Source organism: Sebastes umbrosus, chromosome 23 (assembly GCF_015220745.1).
Source record: "Sebastes umbrosus isolate fSebUmb1 chromosome 23, fSebUmb1.pri, whole genome shotgun sequence".
NCBI classification, from domain to species: Eukaryota; Metazoa; Chordata; class Actinopteri; order Perciformes; family Sebastidae; genus Sebastes; species Sebastes umbrosus.
The window spans coordinates 9,374,841-9,393,686 of record NC_051291.1 but is presented as its reverse complement, the minus strand read 5'-3'; the positions used below and the strand labels follow the sequence as shown (position 1 = coordinate 9,393,686).

At 42.6% G+C, this 18,846-nt stretch overlaps 2 protein-coding genes across 2 annotated transcripts; one reads left to right on the top strand and one right to left on the bottom strand.

The window, feature by feature from the left end:
- The first annotated feature begins 38 nt into the window (after nucleotides 1-38).
- Nucleotides 39-14,918, top strand: LOC119483188 (PARP1 binding protein). The gene is made up of 11 exons (XM_037761301.1): nucleotides 39-125; nucleotides 1,169-1,324; nucleotides 2,452-2,685; nucleotides 2,785-2,889; nucleotides 3,961-4,131; nucleotides 4,270-4,424; nucleotides 7,385-7,568; nucleotides 7,710-7,891; nucleotides 9,476-9,557; nucleotides 13,712-13,901; nucleotides 14,366-14,918. The coding sequence occupies exons 2-11, from the start codon at nucleotides 1,175-1,177 to the stop codon at nucleotides 14,686-14,688; spliced, it is 1,776 nt and encodes a 591-aa protein (XP_037617229.1). The 5' UTR covers nucleotides 39-125; nucleotides 1,169-1,174; the 3' UTR covers nucleotides 14,689-14,918.
- A 27-nt stretch (nucleotides 14,919-14,945) lies between these two features.
- pmch (pro-melanin-concentrating hormone) lies at nucleotides 14,946-18,237 on the bottom strand. Its single transcript, XM_037761302.1, has 3 exons — nucleotides 17,448-18,237; nucleotides 15,166-15,307; nucleotides 14,946-15,081 (listed from the first exon to the last, which is right to left on the bottom strand). Exons 1-3 carry the CDS (start codon nucleotides 17,688-17,690, stop codon nucleotides 15,032-15,034), a joined length of 435 nt encoding a protein of 144 aa, XP_037617230.1. The 5' UTR covers nucleotides 17,691-18,237; the 3' UTR covers nucleotides 14,946-15,031.
- Nucleotides 18,238-18,846: the final 609 nt, after the last annotated feature.

The window sequence follows — 18,846 nt, the reverse complement described above, 5'->3', positions numbered from 1 at the left end:
CCATTGTTGTCTACTAAAAGCTGATTGGTCCAGAGGCATTAAAACGTCATCAGTTTAAAAGTTTAAAAATTCAAAACAAGCCTTTGTGGTGGACGTGTGATCTGGAGACTGCAACAATATTAGAGGTTTGCACCATTAAATTAACATTGTCTGTGATTTAGTGTAGCCATACAAGTATGATACTCTTAGTTATATTCATGCAGCTTGTGGGAGATGACATAAAGACACATTATAATACATTTTTTGTAATAAATAGTAAGTTACCTGAAGGGTTTCCCTTCAATGTAAAGGGAAATAAATTGTAGCAACCTATTCAGTAGTTACTTTTGTGTTTACTTGAAAGTCCAGTGACGTTGCTCCTTAAAAGTTACATTTTTATGGTTATAATCCTTTTTTTTAGTTTTGATTTTCTTCAGTAAAAACCTGGTTTATTCAGCACCATGTCAAAGAGAAACCAGAGTAAAGTGATTTCACATCTTTGTTGTAAGCAGGGAATGAAATAAGCACCTGCCACCTGCCAAATAACAGGGTAAATGTTGGCTGTGGCAGGTAAACATTTCAGGCCAGATTCCTTATATTAAGAAATATTATTTTTAAAAAGCAATTCCCAAATTAAAAATAGTCATGGATTAAAGTTACATGATCCATATTTCTACTGTCTGTTACCACTGAATCAGTGTTTACTAGGGGTGGATGAAAATATCGAGTATTGCAATATTATGTTTTGTGATACTGTATCTATCAATTCTCCAAAACTCTGTATTGAATTCTAATTAATAGTTTACATGCAAAGATTAACTCAGTCAATACTTTATTTTATTTGCAAAGATATGCGCCGTCTGTGATAAATGCAAATGTAGATCCTACTACTATGATTGCATAAAAAAAGTAAACTTTTTTTTGCTCTTACTATTTATCGCAATATATTGCATCGTAACCCTTGTATCATGATTCATATGTTATCGCCAGATTCTTGCACAGTCCTAGTGTTTATAATTGTAAAGCGTTCTACATGGACTTCAGAAGTGGCAGACAAAACAATTATGTGGCTAGTAGAAATGTTCAGTGACCTGCCACAGTGGCACGTGAGGAAAAAACTTAATTTTAGACCCTGATTATAAGTCTAGAATGGTTTTGATTGAGTATTTTTGCTTTACTGCTGTTTTAGGGGAAAATGGAGTCTTTCGGAGACCGTCTAAAGGTGATGGTTAAAGTATTCAGGAGAGAGTGCCACAGGGTTTTACACTCTGAGAGGACCACCATTCATGGAGCTGATGGCATGCTGATGCTGCTGCAGCTGGCCGTGGCAGAAGTTACTAAGCAGGTAACAGTTCATTCATTTCTTTTATTCAAACAGGATTCAGTTCAAAATACTTTATTCATCCCACAAGGAGCAATTTGTGGCAAAAAGTATGCAAACACAAATGTACACACACGAAACAGTCTAAAAATATTACACATTATGTCAAAAAGTGCAAGTGCATTTTTCTCTACGCAAGGCAATGATATCTTATAAATATAATAGGGCTGTCAATCGATTAAAATATTTAATCGTGCATTTTTTATCTGTTCAGAATGTACCTTAAATGGAGATTTGTCAAGTATTTAATACTCTTATCAACATGGGAGTGGGCAAATAAGCTGTTTTATGCAAATGTATGTATATATTTATTAGTGGAAATCAATTAACAACACAAAACAATTACAAATATTGTCCAGAAAGCCTCACAGGTACTGCATTTAGCATACAAAATATGCTCAAATCATAACATGGCAAACTGCAGCCCAACAGGCAACAACAGCTGTCAGTGTGTCAGTGTGCTGACTTGACTATGACTTGCCCCAAACTGCATGTGATTATCATAAAGTGGGCATGTCTGTAAAGGGGAGACTCGTGGGTACCCATAGAACCCATTTTTTATCATATTATATCTGGAGGTCAGAGGTCAAGGGACCCCTTTGAAAATGGCTATGCCAGTTTTTCCTTGCCGAAATTAAGCGTAAGTTTGGAGCGTTATTTAGCCTCCTTCTCTTATTCAGTACAGAGTTGTGGGAAGGATCTCTGATCTCTCTCTAGCTGAGGCTATCATCTCCTTGCAAATGGATATAAACCAACAATTAAAATAAAAAAAGTTAAGATACTTTGAACAGAAGAAGAATAAAACATTGTCAGTACTCCGTGTTCTTGCTGTAAGTTATCCGTAGGCCTAAAGACAAAAGCTGTACGAGCCCAGTTCACATCATCATCATCATGGCATAATTCAATTGAACCATCAGGCTGACTGTCATCACGTCTATAACTGATGACATTACCACAGATTTCCGGCCGAGACCGCTCACGGCCCGCTTTTTGGACGGCGGGAGAAGGTCTTTCTGCTTTTGAACTGATTGGTTCCAGGCCGTCAGTAATTATGGCTGCTGCTTTCACTGTTTTCTCTCTTCCTGTGACAGCACGGCGGAGAGTTCAAAGTGGCTCTGAGTGATGTCCTGATGGCCTGGAAACACTTACTGTTAGACAAACTTCACCTGCCACCCCCCAACTTTGCACGCTTGGAGAACTATGATCTCATCCTGGAGGCATACGAATCCTTCCTGAAACGCTCCAACACGGTGGACCTGGTTGATATCCTCTCCATGTACAAACAGCTGAGACTGGACTCTGACCCGGAGGAGCCTGTGAGCCCGGTGAGCTGGTTGAAATCAGACCGATTGTGGATGATCAGATTAGAGATAAGGCCAATCAATTTATCTCTCTAATTCCGTTTCTTTTATTCTTCTGCAAAGATCCAGCTGTTTGAGTTCTTATCAGGCAACATGGAGGTCTCAGAGTTGCCAGACTCTTCGGTCCCGTCAACACCGTCTAGTAAAAGCCGGCCCTGCAGCTCACAGGTAGTCACACACTCATAAAAGGTGCAACTCATTTCATAAGAAACCCCTCTTTCCACTTTGCCCTCTACCCTCGTATAAAGTTTTCTTCAGGAAAATGAAATGCTTTTTCTCCTGCTGGCAACAATCCACGCATTTACTTTCCCAGTACTCAGTGTACTTAATTTCAGTCTGGAATCCATCCTGCTCTTATTGACAGGAACTCTATATCATATCACTTAGATTTAAGAGCGCAATGTGAATTCAATTACCAGGCAGATGTTTAAAACAACACAATGTGGGGCTGGACAAGGGCTTCTGTAACAGAGTCTCTTTCCTCCACTCTTCTCTGTCACTTGTGAATTTATGAGTTTTTTAGTGGAGGCTTGCTGCTGCACTACCAGCGAAAGTGATGTAATTTTTCTGGAGTTTAATGTGGGCTGTCAGCTGCTGTTTTTAGTGGTTTTACTCAGGCTGTAAAGCTGCTGTCTGTTTATGGTAGTTTATAAACACAACCTGGACTGGACTCAAGCCAAACGTTTTACTTAAATAAGAGTTTGATATGTTGGGAAATACATTGATTTGTTTTCTGGTGGGGAATTAGATGAGAAAACCCAAGATGTTGTCATTAGGGCTGTCAATCGATTAAAATATTGAATTGCAATTAATCGCATGATTGTTCATAGTTAATTGCGATTAATCGCTCATTTTTTATCTGTTCAAAATGTACCGTAAAGGGAGATTTGGCAAGAAATGCTCTTCATTCACATATCTTGAGGTCAGAGGTCAAGGGACCCCTTTTAAAATAGCCTTGCCAGTTTTTCCTCGCCAAAATTTTGCATAAGTTTGGAGCATTATTTAACCTCCTTCCTGACAAGCTAGTATGACATAGTATGACACCAATGGATTCCTTAGGTTTTCTAGTTTCATATGATACCAGTATCTTGCTTTAAAACTGAGCCCGCTACAACACATTATTATCGGGTTAACTTTGACAGCCCTAGAATAAGTATATTTCCCAAATTGTTGAATGTTTTCTAACCACAAATGCCAATGGTATACTCTAATAATGTTTAATCTATTCATTATCAATAGATGAAACTGGCAGTGAGAAGAGTTTTCTGCTCCTATCTGAGTTTGCTTGTGAACGCCAACAACGACATGGCCTTGGCGCTAACCCTTGACGTGCCCAGTCGCACTCTTGAACGCCAGGCATTTACCGACGTAAAGCACGCTGCACGTAACAACAACACTTCTCTTTTCCTGGTAAGAAAACACCCACGCTCAGCATTAGCGATGATGTATTCACACGTTACATCACTAGAAAACCAAAAAACGATGACGTTAAAAGTGGAGTAATCCTCTCTGGCACAACGTTCGGGTCTCTCTCTCGTGTTTTTGCAGGCTGTGACATCTTTTGTGAGGGCCATCCAGCTCGGAGGGAAGGGCTACGCTCCAGCTGAGTCGGACCCACTGAGGAAACATGTCAAAGGCCTGTCTGACTTTGTCCAGTTTCTAGACAACCTGGAAGAAATACTGGGGGAGATTCCTGACCCAAGGTACACAATGCAGCTTAATCCAGGCTTCCACTCGCTCCCGGTCTTACTGTTGAGGTAATGCCTCTCTACTGTAAATCGAGGGAGGCAGCGATGTGCTCCATTCAGGACTGAACTTTTCATTTTGCCCCGGTGGTCCTACAGTACTTTAAAAGACTTTGTCATAATTGTGCCTTAAACCCAGACCAGATTAGACAGCAACTTCACAGTTCACGGAGAGTTCATCAGGTCCGTTCTGGTGAACTGATCCTCGTGCTAAAGCAGGAGAACATCAAGCCACTAACAGTCACTGCAATCTTCTCGTCTGTGGTCCAGTCAGAGACACTCTGAATTACAAAAGGCATCCACAAGTAACCAAACAAATTACAGTAGTGTGGTCGACAATCGTCAATGGTTTTCTCTTTGAATGAAATCAAATATATAAAAAAAGGAATTACAGTTTCAAAACGTGACAAAGTACACTAAGAAACACTAAAAGGATGAGGTCGACAGTTGGATGAGAAGATCAACACCACTTTCATATTTGTCACTTAAATATACAGTAAGGCTACAGCCAGCTGCTGGTTAGCCTAGTTTAGCACAAAGACTGGAAACAGGGGTTTCATTAGTTTCATTATCAATTAATCTGCAGATTATTTTCTAGATTAATATATTAATTGTGTGGTCTGTAAAATGTCAGAAAATAATGAAAAATCCCAGTTTCTCAAAGTCTCAATGTCTTGTTTTGTCAGTCCAAAACCCAAAGATATTTAGTTTAACATTATATAAAACAGAGAAAATCTCCATATTTAAGATTGACTAATCTTTGCAGCTCGAGCCAGGTACAGTAACTTCCTGGAGTCTCTGCTTGTTGCCCTGGGATCACGAGTATAAAGTTATTTTTATTTTATTTTTAAAGGTTCTAATTTCCTTAAACAGCTGGGCACTGTAGTTTTTATCAATCCCTCCTCAAACAGGAGGAAATAGTGCATTTGTTGGGGACTATTTTCAGCGGCGGATTAATCCACAATTGGTGCTCTGGTGAGTATTTCCAGCAGCCGGACGGTGTATTTGTGGGACTGAGTCAAAGTAAACTACAATGTTTGTGTTCATAGTGCAACAGTGTTGCTCACTGATGTGTTTTAAGAGTTTTTGGACGACAATGGAGCTCTATGACACAGAAGAATACGATATATATATAAGCCTCAATTCAGGGTTAGTTTTTTGTTTTTTTCATGGGATTTGATGGCAAATAGAATAATATAAAATATCACCAGACTTTATGTTTGGAATGACTTTTTCCCTTCATGCTCCAAATTGAGAAATTCAGATTGAAATAAAATCATGAAATGGTTGCAGCAGAGATAAATCACTTATTAACAGTAACTAATCCTAAACATACTAGTACAAGCAACTTTCCATTTCAAATAATGCATCGTTACAAAATGCTGTATTTACTTTGATTGATGTCTAAAACTCATATACACATTTACAGAGAAATCATCCCTGAGCTGATCAGGGGAAAAGAGAGATTCCAAGAAAAGTTGCTCCGGTATCTGGCAGCGACGGAGGTCAAACACACTGAACACTCGTGATTAATGACTGAGGGATTTTCTTTGAATTGCTTCACTTCTTCCTGATATTAGAGTTCAGGTTATAATTCTGTTTCCTCTCTGGTGTCGCCAATTCATGAAATCCCTTGAAAATAAAATTCTCAGCTCTGTGTGGAGGTTAGGAGTATTTACAGCCTGCAGACACCTGTTTGCTCTGGAATCACACCTGTGATCATAAAAATCCACCTGTCCTACTTACTCACCGTAATGACTCCCATCTAAGCTGCTCATGATAACATTTGGATTGCTAAAGCATGTTCATCTTCCGCCACATCAAAGCCCGTCTTTTGTTAAATAACTTCCCTCTTTCTTTGATGAATTATCATCAAACCTCGAGCTCTCTCTCTCTCCATACCATTACAGATTATTTTGAATGTCAAAGCATTTGGCACCACAACAAAAGCGGTTATCAGAAATGATTTAGCCGCTCAATCATGCGAGGGGTCGAGCTTTTTTTCTGAGGTGAAGCCGTTGAAGGCGCCCTTTGTAGCGGTCCCAGTAGCGACGTGGCGAGCCATAACAACACATTGTGGTGTTTGTGTAGTAGTGGCCTCGCCTCCCGCTGCTCTTCTGAGGGTTCTCAGTTCATGCAGGCTGATGAGACGCTGATGAACCGGGCCAACATGTGTCTTTCAACAGGCAGTGCCTTTACGCTCTCGGTGGAGTACTGTATTTCCTCATACAAACACCTTCTATGGAGAGTTCAGGGCCCCTTGTTCGCCGAACATCTGTTTTCCCAAGTGATTCTGTTACTGAGCCCCGCTCGCTCACATCAGAGCCGGGTCAGGGTTGGACCACCGCCTCTCCCCACCTTACTGCGAGCATGCTTTAGTGCACTTGACTGTTACAGAAGTGATATGTTGCTATGATTTTTGGACATGCGGCGCAGACTGTGTGCGAGCGTGGGGCGAAAATCCCCCAAAACTATAAAGAGGAAAATCCTGGAGTTTGTCTGCTGACAGTCGATCGGTGAGCGCAGTGACCGTGCCCAGGGTGACTTTAACGGGGATTTGGAGCACATTTTCTGCTTCATAACTGTTAACATTGGCACGGCCGTGTTACAGTGAAATAAAGCTCAACTGGATGTTAACACCGAAACAATTACTCTGAGCCCTTAAAGTCAGTGTCCAATTAATTGAAAGTGAAGCTGCAGTATATCTTTTGAAGACATTCAGGCTGAGGCCTGGCTTCTCTGGGTTCTCAGTTTTTAGGAGAGTTATTCATGTTGGCAAATATTGGCTGAACTCTTGAACACTATTAATTCCATCCAGATGAAAACCTGCAGAAGAAAGAGTGTATCGCTGTCCAAAACAAACACTTTTCTCTACCTACGTCTCTCCCAAGCACATGACATTGTGTTTTAATTCTCAGTGTATGTGGAGCCAGGCTGGTGGCCGCCATCAGGGCAGCGCTGGTGAAGGGACGCAGCAGCGAAGACGCCGTGTACGCCGCGGCCGAGGAAACGACGAAGGAGCTGAAGGAGAGGATCTGCCAGCTACACCAGATCCAGAAACAGATTGCTAATGGAAGCGGGACAGGGATAAGCCCTGCCAGGGTAATGTATAACCTCTTGCTCGCCAGCCAGTCAGCTACACTTTTGGCTTTCCATACATCCACACAAAACCCCACTTCATCTCCTCTAACAGTCAGCCATGTGAGCTGACAGTGTTCTGATTGTAGCTGTGTTGCTCCGCAGCCAAAGGCGTACGCAGTCAATCACAGCACGGCGTACGGAGGTCGGGACACTGTGAAGGTGCTGATGGCGCTGCTGGATGAAGAAGCGCTGAGTCCTCCGAGTCGGAACAAGGCAGACCTGCTGTCTGAGGACCAGCCCGTCCTCAGCGGAGCAGAGGGGACCTGCGTCCTCAACTTGTTCAGGTTGGCACAAACAGTCACGCAGTATGTTTAATAATGAGCAGACGGTATGTTTTTAAAGGGACAGTGTGTAGGATTTGGTGACATCTTGTGGTGTGGTTGCAGATTGCAACCAACTGAGTACCCCTCCGCTCACTCCTCCCTTTCCAACACTGCGGTAACGTGAGCCACCGAGTGCAAAACCGCGTTAACGCCATTGACCTCGCTCAGAGTTCATCCTAACCATAATAACACTACTTTAAGAGCAACGGATGTCAGACGGTGGATGGCGGTACCACGGTTTTGCACTCTGTGGCTCACGTCACCGCAGTTTCACAAGCGCGTCGGAGAACTACTGACTTTGGCGGTCCCTAACTTGTATACCTTTTGGCACGTTTCAACCAAGCAGTCCAGGTCAGTTCAGTTCGTTACACATTAGAATGGTTATTTTAGCGTTTCCATTAGCAAAGGTTGTGGGTGGAACCAATACAACCACTCCATTCTTGGTACCACCTCAGTCGAGGTTCCAAGCGAGTTGAGCCGATAAAAAAAGCACAGCAGACCACCGATTGGTCAGAGAGAGAATCATCACTAGCGTGACATGGGATATCCCGCAGAAACCAGCCAAGTGACCATCAATAGGAACGAAGTACAGATCCTTTGTTTGGTTGAGTCCCGTTGAAGATGACTTCACTGTGCCTTTTTAAACGAGCCGTCAGAGCTTCCGTAAGGTTATGATGTCACAACTATACAGTTACTGGTAAAAGCGCCGCTAAACTCTGTGTAGTTGACACACACAGTGAGTCCTCAGCTGCAGTGACGCTGTGAAGATGGCGACAGCGCAGATACGGAAGACCGGAAAACGCTGACCAATCAGAGGCTATTTCGGGAGGGGGTCTTAAAGAGACAGGCGCTAAAACGGAGCGTTTCAGACAGAGGGTGAATACAGGTATATTCAGACAGACAGTATGAGAAAACGAATGTGTTTTTTGAACATTAAAGCATGGAAACATGTTCTCGTAGAAACCCCAAAATACAAGTATGAACCCTGAAAATGAGCATAACATGTCCCCTTTAAATCCGCTTTGTTCCAGTACAACACTGGCAAATTAAAAGTTGATATTTTTACTATGAAAAAGTCGCAGAGCTTTGAATTAGATTTGACTGTTTTCACTACGGCAGGATTCAGTGAGAGTGGGAAAGCCCCTGAAACAGCAATTAGACCAACATGAGACTGTACAACTCTGCACTGAAACCATATGGAGGAAAATCCTCCCACACCACACTGGAACAATTTCTCTGGTCAAACATCTGAAATAAAAATAATAATATTAAAAAAAATAGCCACTGGCTGTGGTCGGGGGGGAACCTACATTATGTCGGAGGTGCATGACATTGGATGGCTGAAATCCAATTCTCTGCAAAAGCCCAAAATCAGCTCAGTCTGACGCGAGTAAAAACATCTTTTTGAATGTCTGATCATGTGAAGCTGTGATGAAGAAAGAACAGTAGTGGGTCGATTTCTTGGTTAGTGTGACCATGTAACCTTCTTGCTTTTCTAATTTATAAACCTCTTGTCTTTGCCTCTCATTGTGGCTCGCCCCTCAGATCCCCTGAAGTGTCTACTGGATGTTCTCCAGAACCTCTAAAGAACAGAGTCCAGAGCCGGCTAGATCTGCTCAAACCCAAGGTAACGTGGGCCCCTTCATCCAAGAGCCCCAAATCCAAACCATCAGTTACTTCAAATTGAATCAGATGTGCAAACATTGAAAATAATGTCTTTACATCCTGTAATTTCTCCCTGGTATTATATTATTTATTTGCTTAGCTGAAGCTCCCATCTTAACTGACTTCCACCGTTCCCGTTTGCACAGCTGTGTTTTAGCTCTTAGTGTTGGTTTGAGGGTGCTGTTTAAATCCAGGGCATGAAACGACTTATTCGTGGGGGATTCAAACCATTAACCAGTCCTGATGATAAGTTATCCTATTGTCAGGGCTCAGCTCCATCTGCTTACGGTGCACAATATAACACACTGTATATCTGATATCGATATCTCCGTCTTCCTTCCTGGCTGAGAGCTCAGCTCTTCTGACTTTGTACCTGGATGCTTTCTGGGATCCGTGTGAGAGAATCTGTCTCATTGTGATCATACAGCCTTTGTTAACAATAACTATTGAGGATACCGACTTTACTGTTTGTGTGCTTTAGTTGTTGCAATTTCATCTGTTACCAGCGAAGAGGATTATTTCATCAGACTCTTGATTTAGCAATCGCAGTTATCATAACAAACACTCAGTGGTGGAAAGTAGCTTTTACTCCACCAAACAGCTGACTTTTGAGGCCGATACATATGCCGTTGTAAACAGGAATCAGCATGGTTGGTTGTTCAGTTGCAGAAAATACAACGAAGGAAGAACAGCAATGGCAAAAGGTAAGCTTCTGCTTGGAGCGACGATGTGATAGGGGCTTGACGAATCAGGGAAGGACACGTCATGACTGATAAGACACGAACATGTGTGTTTGTTTCATCGTTGCTGAAGGTCTCAATTTCTGTCCGTCCAGACTACAACGCAACCCCGGAATTTTAAAACTAAAACGGGGTCAGCGGCGTTACCAACGTTTTCGTTTTAGGGGCTCAAAAACGGCGGACTAGTGTGGACGCTAGGTGTAAACGTAGCAAAAGTTATCTGTTTTAAAACGTATTAGTGTGGATGTAGCCTGAGGCTGCATTCACACCAGATCAGGCGTTGCGGCGATTTGTCACAGGGTTGTGCAGCGGTGTTTGAGAGTCGCTTTAATGGCCCATTAACTGCGACGATTAAGCATTTTCGCTGCTCCACCTTATCTGGTGTGAATGCAGCCTGAGAGCGCAGACTTCCGCCAAGGCCGTTCCCATAAGTCCAGCCCCAAGATTCGGATCCCTCCAAAATGCACTTCCTTGGCCCTCGCTACACCCTCACACCAAGTTTCATGAAAATCGGGCCTGCAGTTTTTCCATAATCCTGCTGACAAACAGACAAACAAACCGAACCGATAACACAACCTCCTTCGCAAAAGGTAACAAACAATACCCAAATCTCTGACTGAACTGTCAGCGGTTGATTGCATTGTGGGTAATGAAGGTTTTGACAAGAAAGAGGAATGCATGGAATAAAAAAGACTGTGATTCTGCTGCACCGATATTGATCTTGCTTTTGCAGCTGCAACATTATGCTGCTTACATACTAATGCATCTGTATAATCCAATTATATAATCATTATAATATCACCCTGAAAGGGGGTCGTTCTGCACCCTAATAATATTTCTACTTTTGATACTTTCATACTTTAATTTTGAATGCATGACTTAATCTTGTAACAGAGTATTTTTACAGTGTGGTACTGCAACACCTTTAAGAGTACTTCTTCCATCTCTGCATGCACTACAAAATCGCTGAGTCACCAGAAAACCACTGACCAGACCAGCTTTAGGTTTTAAGCTCTTTCAACATGAAGCAGCTCCACTGTGTGAACTCCTTCTGAACATGTATGCTAAACACATTTTGTGAAATGGCTCCTTTATTTGATTGCGCTAGCAGATGTCATTTTAGCTCCCCACAATCTGGCTGCCTTCCTGTGTGAGTGCGCTGTAATGGTCCCTGGGCAGCTCACCGCTTCCTGAACTCGGCGAGCGGAAGCTTTCTGCATCAATTTCACTTTGAAGATGCCATATCAGTCGCGTAATTCGACTAGCAAGGGAAACTTGAAAGGTTATTGTTTCCTGTTGTCTGCCGAATGACTTTATCCCAGACTTCTCCAGCGGTTTCATCATGCACTGACGTCAACTGGCACACGGAGATGGACTGATTTAGTTTCTGCTTTTGGGGCGTTTCCAAATCTTTGTCTCGTGCCACAAATGATCCAAATAACTTTTAAACGATTGAGTGTTCTGTGACGTCAGTGATGATGCATTTGATCACGTGATAATGGTATATATTTCAGAGTGATAATATTAATGGTGCACCTGTTCTCACTTCTATCACCTGCGTGTCAAGACACAAAGCTGCAGAAATTGCTTGCACCTGCTCCCTGGAAGTACTAGCAGGAATGTCTCGGTCCGGTGTCTCCGGGTCGGGCGGTGTGCAGGGGTTATTTCAGGACAGCCATCTTCGGAGGAAAGAGGGCAGTCTGACCACACGGTGCCATGTTGCGCTCCCACCTGTTGTAATTGGATTAGACGTTCTCCGTCAGTCATAGTTTGGCCGTGTTCACTCTCCCATCCCCTCCCATTGTTTCAGGGGCGTGTCAGATATGTTTTATTAGCATGCAACCAGAGCAGCATACGTTTTTAGCTCCATTATTGAAGTGTGCCTTGTTCTTAGGGTCGCTGTTGTTTTAGGTGCTCTTTTAAGAAGTTCTTTTGAAAAGCACAGAGGCTTTGATCCCTTTGTGCTCCACGGACCCACCCAGCTTTGCTCGCTGTATTTCTTCCCTCCGATTTCTCCTCCCCACTGTGGCCCGCTGGCCTGAAGGGTGAAATCCTTGGATTGTGATAATCCCAAGCAGGCGTAGATCAAACAGTGGGTTTGAAAAGCCGTGGATCTGTGTGCCCCCAGGGCCAGGATTGTAGTCTTCACTATCATTCACTCTGTTATCACTAACTAGGATTTTTAATGAGGTGCTGCTCTACTGTCTCAGACAGTAATTGTGATCAGATTGAGGAAAACGGTTTCTCCTGTTTTAAAGTGTAAAGTTGGGCTAATGAATGATTCGGCACCCTTTATCAGTGACTGAGGCGATCATCAGGTGGCCTGTAATCGGTTTGATAAGTCACATAGTAAAAAAAAAATGTATATAGGTTAGCAGCAGAAGAGATTGATTTGAAACACTATTAATAATGCCTCGCTCTTATTCATTTGATTTTTGGCGTAAAAATCAAACGTAGTGCTGATGTCGGACTCTGGCGGACCATGTTTGTGTCAAATTATGAATTCCTTAAGTGAGAAGCCTTGTAATAACTGGGATAAAGTACAGCTAGCGGGTCACTGTTGTGAAATAAACCCTGACAGGGCGATGCAAGACCCCGATGCAATGACTGGCCCGCTGTACAGTATCCCTTACATAAATCATGCACCAGCAAGTTGGTAAAAAATCTTCAAAATTAACAGGAATTACAATTGAAGTGCAACAAATTGGCCAAAACGTAAACAGGAACTAAAATTCCAGTATATAATAAATATATATATTTAAACATAGAAGTGAATTGAATAGATCTGCCCCATTGTCACGATACCCGATCCAGCTATTTGAGTCCGTAGCAGCCCGATATCAGTATCCGTACATCTATGCATCAATATCTTTGATTTGTGGACAAAACAAGACATTAGAGGACGTCATCTTTGGCCTTGGGAAACACTGATAAACATTTTTCACCATTTTCTGACATTTATTAGACCAAACAACTAATCGATTAATGGAGAAAATAATCGATAGATTATTAGATTATTAAATCAACAATAAAAATAATCGTTAGTTGCAGTCGTACATTTTTTTTATTATTGAAATGAGTAGACAACTACTGGATGGGTTGCCATGAACTTTGGTATAGATATTCATGATTCCAAGAGGATGCATCCTAATGACTTTGGTGATCCCCTGACTTTTCATGTAACGACACCATGAGGTTGAAATTTGTGATTTTTTTTCTTTTTTTGTGAAATATCTTCCCATGAAATTTGGTACAGACATTCTTGATATTTGATATAAAGTAAAAGCTAGGCCAGCTGCACTGAGTCATTGTTACTGATCATCATCGTCGCCATATCATATCAACTGGATTAAAGTTTTTGTTCTGTTTATTCCAGACTAAAGACAGAGGACTTCGATCCCAGTTTGCGTGCACATACACAGATGAAGAACTGCCACTCAACCGTGTGCTGGAGTTCCCCAGTACCAGCCAGGTCCCTACCTGTGTGCACCCAGCACCCAAACCCCAAACCATCCTACCAGCTGTGGATGAGGAGTGCAGCTCTGATGTGGAGGAGACGAACAAAGGTACAGATTCAACTTTTGATTTCATGCTTTTTTTTTTTTGGTGCTCCACTGCATGCGGAGAAAAGCTCAGACACAAGCTATGCATCGTTCTCTTTCTGCTGGGATGGATTTCTGTTTCCTCTGACGCCACAGAGCTGGACGGAGGCCCAGGCACACCTTCCCAGCCCCGGCCCTGGGACTGGTACTTACCATCAGCCATTAAATGAATCCCCATTCTATAAAACCTGCTCACACCCACATCTGTAGTAAAAACCAAAAAACACACTCTCACACAGACTTTTTGCCCATTTCCCCTTCTGTCTTTTGTTCCATGGGAATTCAGGCTCCGGTTACATGACAGATTTCAGCTTCATAGAATAAACACACAGCCTGCTAACGTCAGCAGTTTCGTCACAACATTTTCTGTTTTTTTTTCCCACTGCTGGGTTGTCACTCTTGCTTTTGCCTTGTTTCAATCTTTCCAGCCAAGTCTGCGTCTGAATGCCCGAATAAGGAGCAGAGTGGCGTGCAGCGGGGGGCTGCGCTCGGGCCAAGAAGTGGAAATGCCCAAAACAGAGGTGCAGGCCCGGGTAGTAGGAAGAAAGCTGGCGCTCAGGTGCAGGGAAAGGGCAACAAGAGGAAGCAGGTGGACTCCGACCAACATGGAGGACCAGAGAACGAGCCTCCAGAGAAGAAACAGATCACTAGTATCTCGGTCAAAATGCCTGGCAAGAATGTCAGCAAGGCCTCGAGTAAGAAGAAGCTGATAGTTGGACAGGGAAAGTTAACCAGCTTCTTCAGAGTCTAATGAGCATTTGTACTGGTTTTTAGATGGTACATACTACTGTGTAGTATTTGAATGTTCTAATTAATGATGATTTTCAGTCTCCGTTAATCTGTTGTTTTAATCAAGACAACTTTAAATGTATTTAATCACGAGTTTTATAGTTTATATATTTAACTTGTAAAATTCCACAGCGAAATCAATGAAGTATGATGCAGACTTTTCACTTTTAATAAACTTTTTATTTTGTTTTACATGTTTGTGAGCTCTCGTTTTCTTCTCTCAATGCATTTCAGTGTAACACATATATAAAGAAGATTTTTTTACAGCACATTCAGGGCAGGACGGCAGCACGGGGGGGAAACATTTATACTTCCCAGCAGGGTCGGTACACTCTGCCTATCATACACCGCAGCACTAGAAGCAGAAAGAAAGTGGAGAATGCTTGCATTAGTAAATATGAACAACAAGATATTTTATTTTATTTTTGCAGATACTTACCGTCGATGTCAGGGCTTCTGCGATCAGTTTTCAAACTGTGCTCTTCGGGAGCGTAGCTCAAGCTTCGTTCCTTGAGCAGAGGAAGGCTCCGGGTGAAGGCCGAGTTCAGACCGCGAATACTGCGTCCTTTCAGCCCCACGTTCTGAATGAAACACAGTATTGATCAGTGATTACATGTGACACCACGAGACCACACACATTTCCGTACTGCAGCATCTGAACTCTGGATCGTCCCGGTTGCAGCACAGCTTTTACAGATTATCTTTTCACTTGCAGCACAGGTGTTGGATCTGTCTTAACCAGCTGATCCAAGCCACAGGAACCCCAAATGGAAGAAATGTGTTTCCCCGTTTTTATTATATCGCAGTGGCCTGTTTTCTTCCACTCCCCCCCCCGGTCCACCCAGATGGCTTTGTTCTCTCCAACATGGCTGCCTGTTCCCCATTACCGCAGAGATAACCACCATGTTCATGACACACAGGAGACGCAACCGCCAGATAAACTCTTTGCACATCGCAGCCAAACGTTTGAGGGAGCACAGATATATCATCATTCTTCCCACTGTGATTCCAATAAACCTTTATAGGCTTGTGATCATTTGACCTTTTCAGCTAATAGTATTTCCCGGTTTTCCAGCGCTGCCGTAAAAGTTTTTCATAGATGTGTATGAAATATTGACTTAACAGTAGACACGAGGACGGTGACCAATTGAAAGGGGTCAAATGTTCAGTCGCAGGATGGAGATAATGTGCTCTTTGTTGTTGTTGAACTATGGTTAGCTGCGGTTGTTTATGGAGAGAAATCTCATACAATGAATAGTTATGATGCGTGACTGTTATTGGCAGAGTTAAAAGGCTGCAAACTGAGATTAGCCAGATACAGTACATTTATTTGGGATACAGTAACTAATAGTCGGCCAAATAGCTGGTAACTTTAGATTGCATTCATTTGATGTTGAACTAACCACTTTAAAGGGTCGGCTCACAGCATCGACAAATGACACACGCTGTTGTGACAGCAACCCAAACATTTATCTTATTAAAGCTTTATAAAGCATTAGTAAATCATTTATTAACCATGAATAAAGCAGCCCTGTCTTCTAAAATTACGTTCCCATACAACTACAGTGCATTCTCAATTACGTTTGGATGTTTTGTCATTTTTCTTTGACGTATCACTAATACATTTGTAAATACATATATGACGTAGTACAATGCATGGCGCACAAAGCAAGTTGATGAAAGTTACGTGGAATAATAAGGTCTTGTCTAGAAGGTAACCACAAGTTGGGAAAAACTTGCAAGATGGTTAAGGTTAGGCATTGACCTCGAATGGTTAAGGTTAGGATAGGTCGTCAGGCAGCGAGTCTCGCAAGAGTTTTTGCCAGATTTCGCAATTTTCGGGTAGTAGCTAGTACACACTACACGACTTCAGCCCTGATTTTCTAATCCCTGACAGTTTTTGGAGCCCTCCGACAAAAGCCCCAGATCAAATCGGTTTGATGCTCGCAGATCGGCGCTCGAGCGTCATGTGTGAACTGCTCAAAGACACGAGCCAAGAGGCTCGCTAACGCTTGCAGATGCCTCGCAGACATATTCCAGATATCTAGCATGCTAAATATCTGGACCTGTCGGGGGACTCCGGCCACGAGCTGCTGCCAACGAGAGCGTGAGACACGGGTTGAGGGGAAAACCTGGGGGAGGAGGGGTTTGGGCAATAGGAACATGGAGCAAAGTTGTTGCACCTAGAGGAATAAATGGTAAAAAAGACATGTGGAAACAGGCTAATATGTAAACATGTGCCAACGATAACATCAGCAAGGTGTCTCGCGTATGGTATCACGTCATTTACCGTGTATTTCTCTCGTGTTTACAAGATAGCAGGTTGAGTAGTGTGAACAGTACAGCGGTCTGACGACTTTGAAAGTCGTGTAGTTTGAACTTAGCTTAACACGACTGAATAGTAACGTTATTAAGTTTCGTGATAAAATAACGCGTATAACAAGCGAGAAAACATCGGACTTTACCTCAGGAGAGCCAAACCAGGATGGTTTTTACTAACCCTAACCCAGTAGTTTTGTTGCCTAAACCTATAACTAAGTAGTTTTGTTGTGTTTTTTGTTTTGTTTTGTTTAAATTTACAACATTAACCACGTGTTTAAAACTGCGACTGTAAGTGCAAAACGTAAACGTAATTGAGAATGCAGTTTAGTAATTTTGTGGGAGACAGTGTTGGAATAAAGGTATTAGTTACAATCTAAACAGCTGCGATGTGACACTTACTGAGATGATGATGATTTTAGGGCTCCCATCTTCCTCATCTCTCACATTGGTGTCCAGCACGAAGCTTCGTCTGTACGCAGGAGGAACCACGGCGGACTCGGTCATGGCCTCGTCCCCCAGGAACAGCTGGACATCTTGCTCCGCTACGCCGTCTTCTACTTTAGTTGCAGGCATGGCTAAGATGCTGCTCAGCTCAGAGAACAGCACCAGAGTGTACAGGACGGAGTGGACGGAGATCATCATATCTGCAATGTTTAGTTCTACCGACCGATCTTCTCTCAGCTAACGAGTGTCATAACTGGGCTCTCGGCCGTCTTATATATTCAGGGAGACGGCATTTTGCTCACAACTTAAAACTGTTAAATGTAAGAAAGAGTCATGTCTCCTGCAGAGGTGCATCCATCTTAAAGGCCGAAAGTCACAGGAAGTTTAAAGGTCACAGCTGTTATTCCATTAATAGGTGTTCCTTTGATAAAGAAGATGATGATAAGGTCTATATTGTCTGTTTAGAGATGTGGTGAATTCAAATGGATAAAGAGGTGATACATGGAGGGCAGTTATTTCCGCCACATCACAGAGTGGCGTCAAAAAGGCTCACAGGAGGTCAAGGGGCAGGAATTAATTGTGAATCTTTTGCTTCTAAATCCACATGCTGAAATGAGCCCAGCAGGCGAGAGGACTGAGACGCCCGTCGAGTGGTTAAAGTGCGTCATTTTCTCTGAATGGCATCAGGGACACACGATGGAACATCCACAAAAGGTCAGTAACATGTATGAAAGCCTCCAAACTCCACTGGTGAGACTTGACGACAGATTATTGCAGAAAAGTATTATTCGTTATCTTGGTGAGAAGAGTAAACTGCTAACATGCTAAACTAAGATGGTGAACGTGGTACAACCCGATATCAGGCCGAAGCATGTAATAGACCCGCCAGTCCACCAGAGGATAGCGTCAGTGTCCTGTTTTGCCTGTATGAAGGTGCAGTAGGCTACCAGCAGGGGGCGACAAAAACACTAACTTACCTAGGTTTAAGAAAAACACCATGGTTGGGCTTAAGTAAAATCCGTACGGAAACAACGTAACAACAGTGCGGACACACGTGATAAACGTCACTAACGTAACTTCCAAACCAAACACCAGTCATGAACATTGGTTTCCTGGTTGAAAGTTGTTATTTATTTACGCTAGTTGCATTGTTACATTACATTACGTTACGTGACATTACGTTACGTGACATTACGTTACGTTGTTACGTTACGTTGTTACGTTACGTTGTTACGTTACGTTGTTGCCTTTTGTTCTTGCCTTACGTTGTTGCCTTACGTTGTCACGTTACGTTGTCACGTTACTATTTTAACACAAACCATGATCTTTTTTCTAACCTTACAAAACAAGTAGT

Bases quoted from the DNA above. Each gene is read 5' to 3' on its own strand.
- LOC119483188 (XM_037761301.1), top strand. From the start codon at position 1,175: ATGGAGTCTTTCGGAGACCGTCTAAAGGTGATGGTTAAAGTATTCAGG. The intron at 2,686-2,784 runs GTGAGCTGGTTG...TCTTCTGCAAAG, and splicing joins CGGAGGAGCCTGTGAGCCCG to ATCCAGCTGTTTGAGTTCTT. The intron at 4,425-7,384 runs GTACACAATGCA...TTTAATTCTCAG, and splicing joins GGGGAGATTCCTGACCCAAG to TGTATGTGGAGCCAGGCTGG.
- pmch (XM_037761302.1), bottom strand. From the start codon at position 17,690: ATGATGATCTCCGTCCACTCCGTCCTGTACACTCTGGTGCTGTTCTCT. The intron at 15,308-17,447 runs GTAAGTGTCACA...TGTTTCATTCAG, and splicing joins CTAAAATCATCATCATCTCA to AACGTGGGGCTGAAAGGACG. The intron at 15,082-15,165 runs GTAAGTATCTGC...TTCTGCTTCTAG, and splicing joins CAGAAGCCCTGACATCGACG to TGCTGCGGTGTATGATAGGC.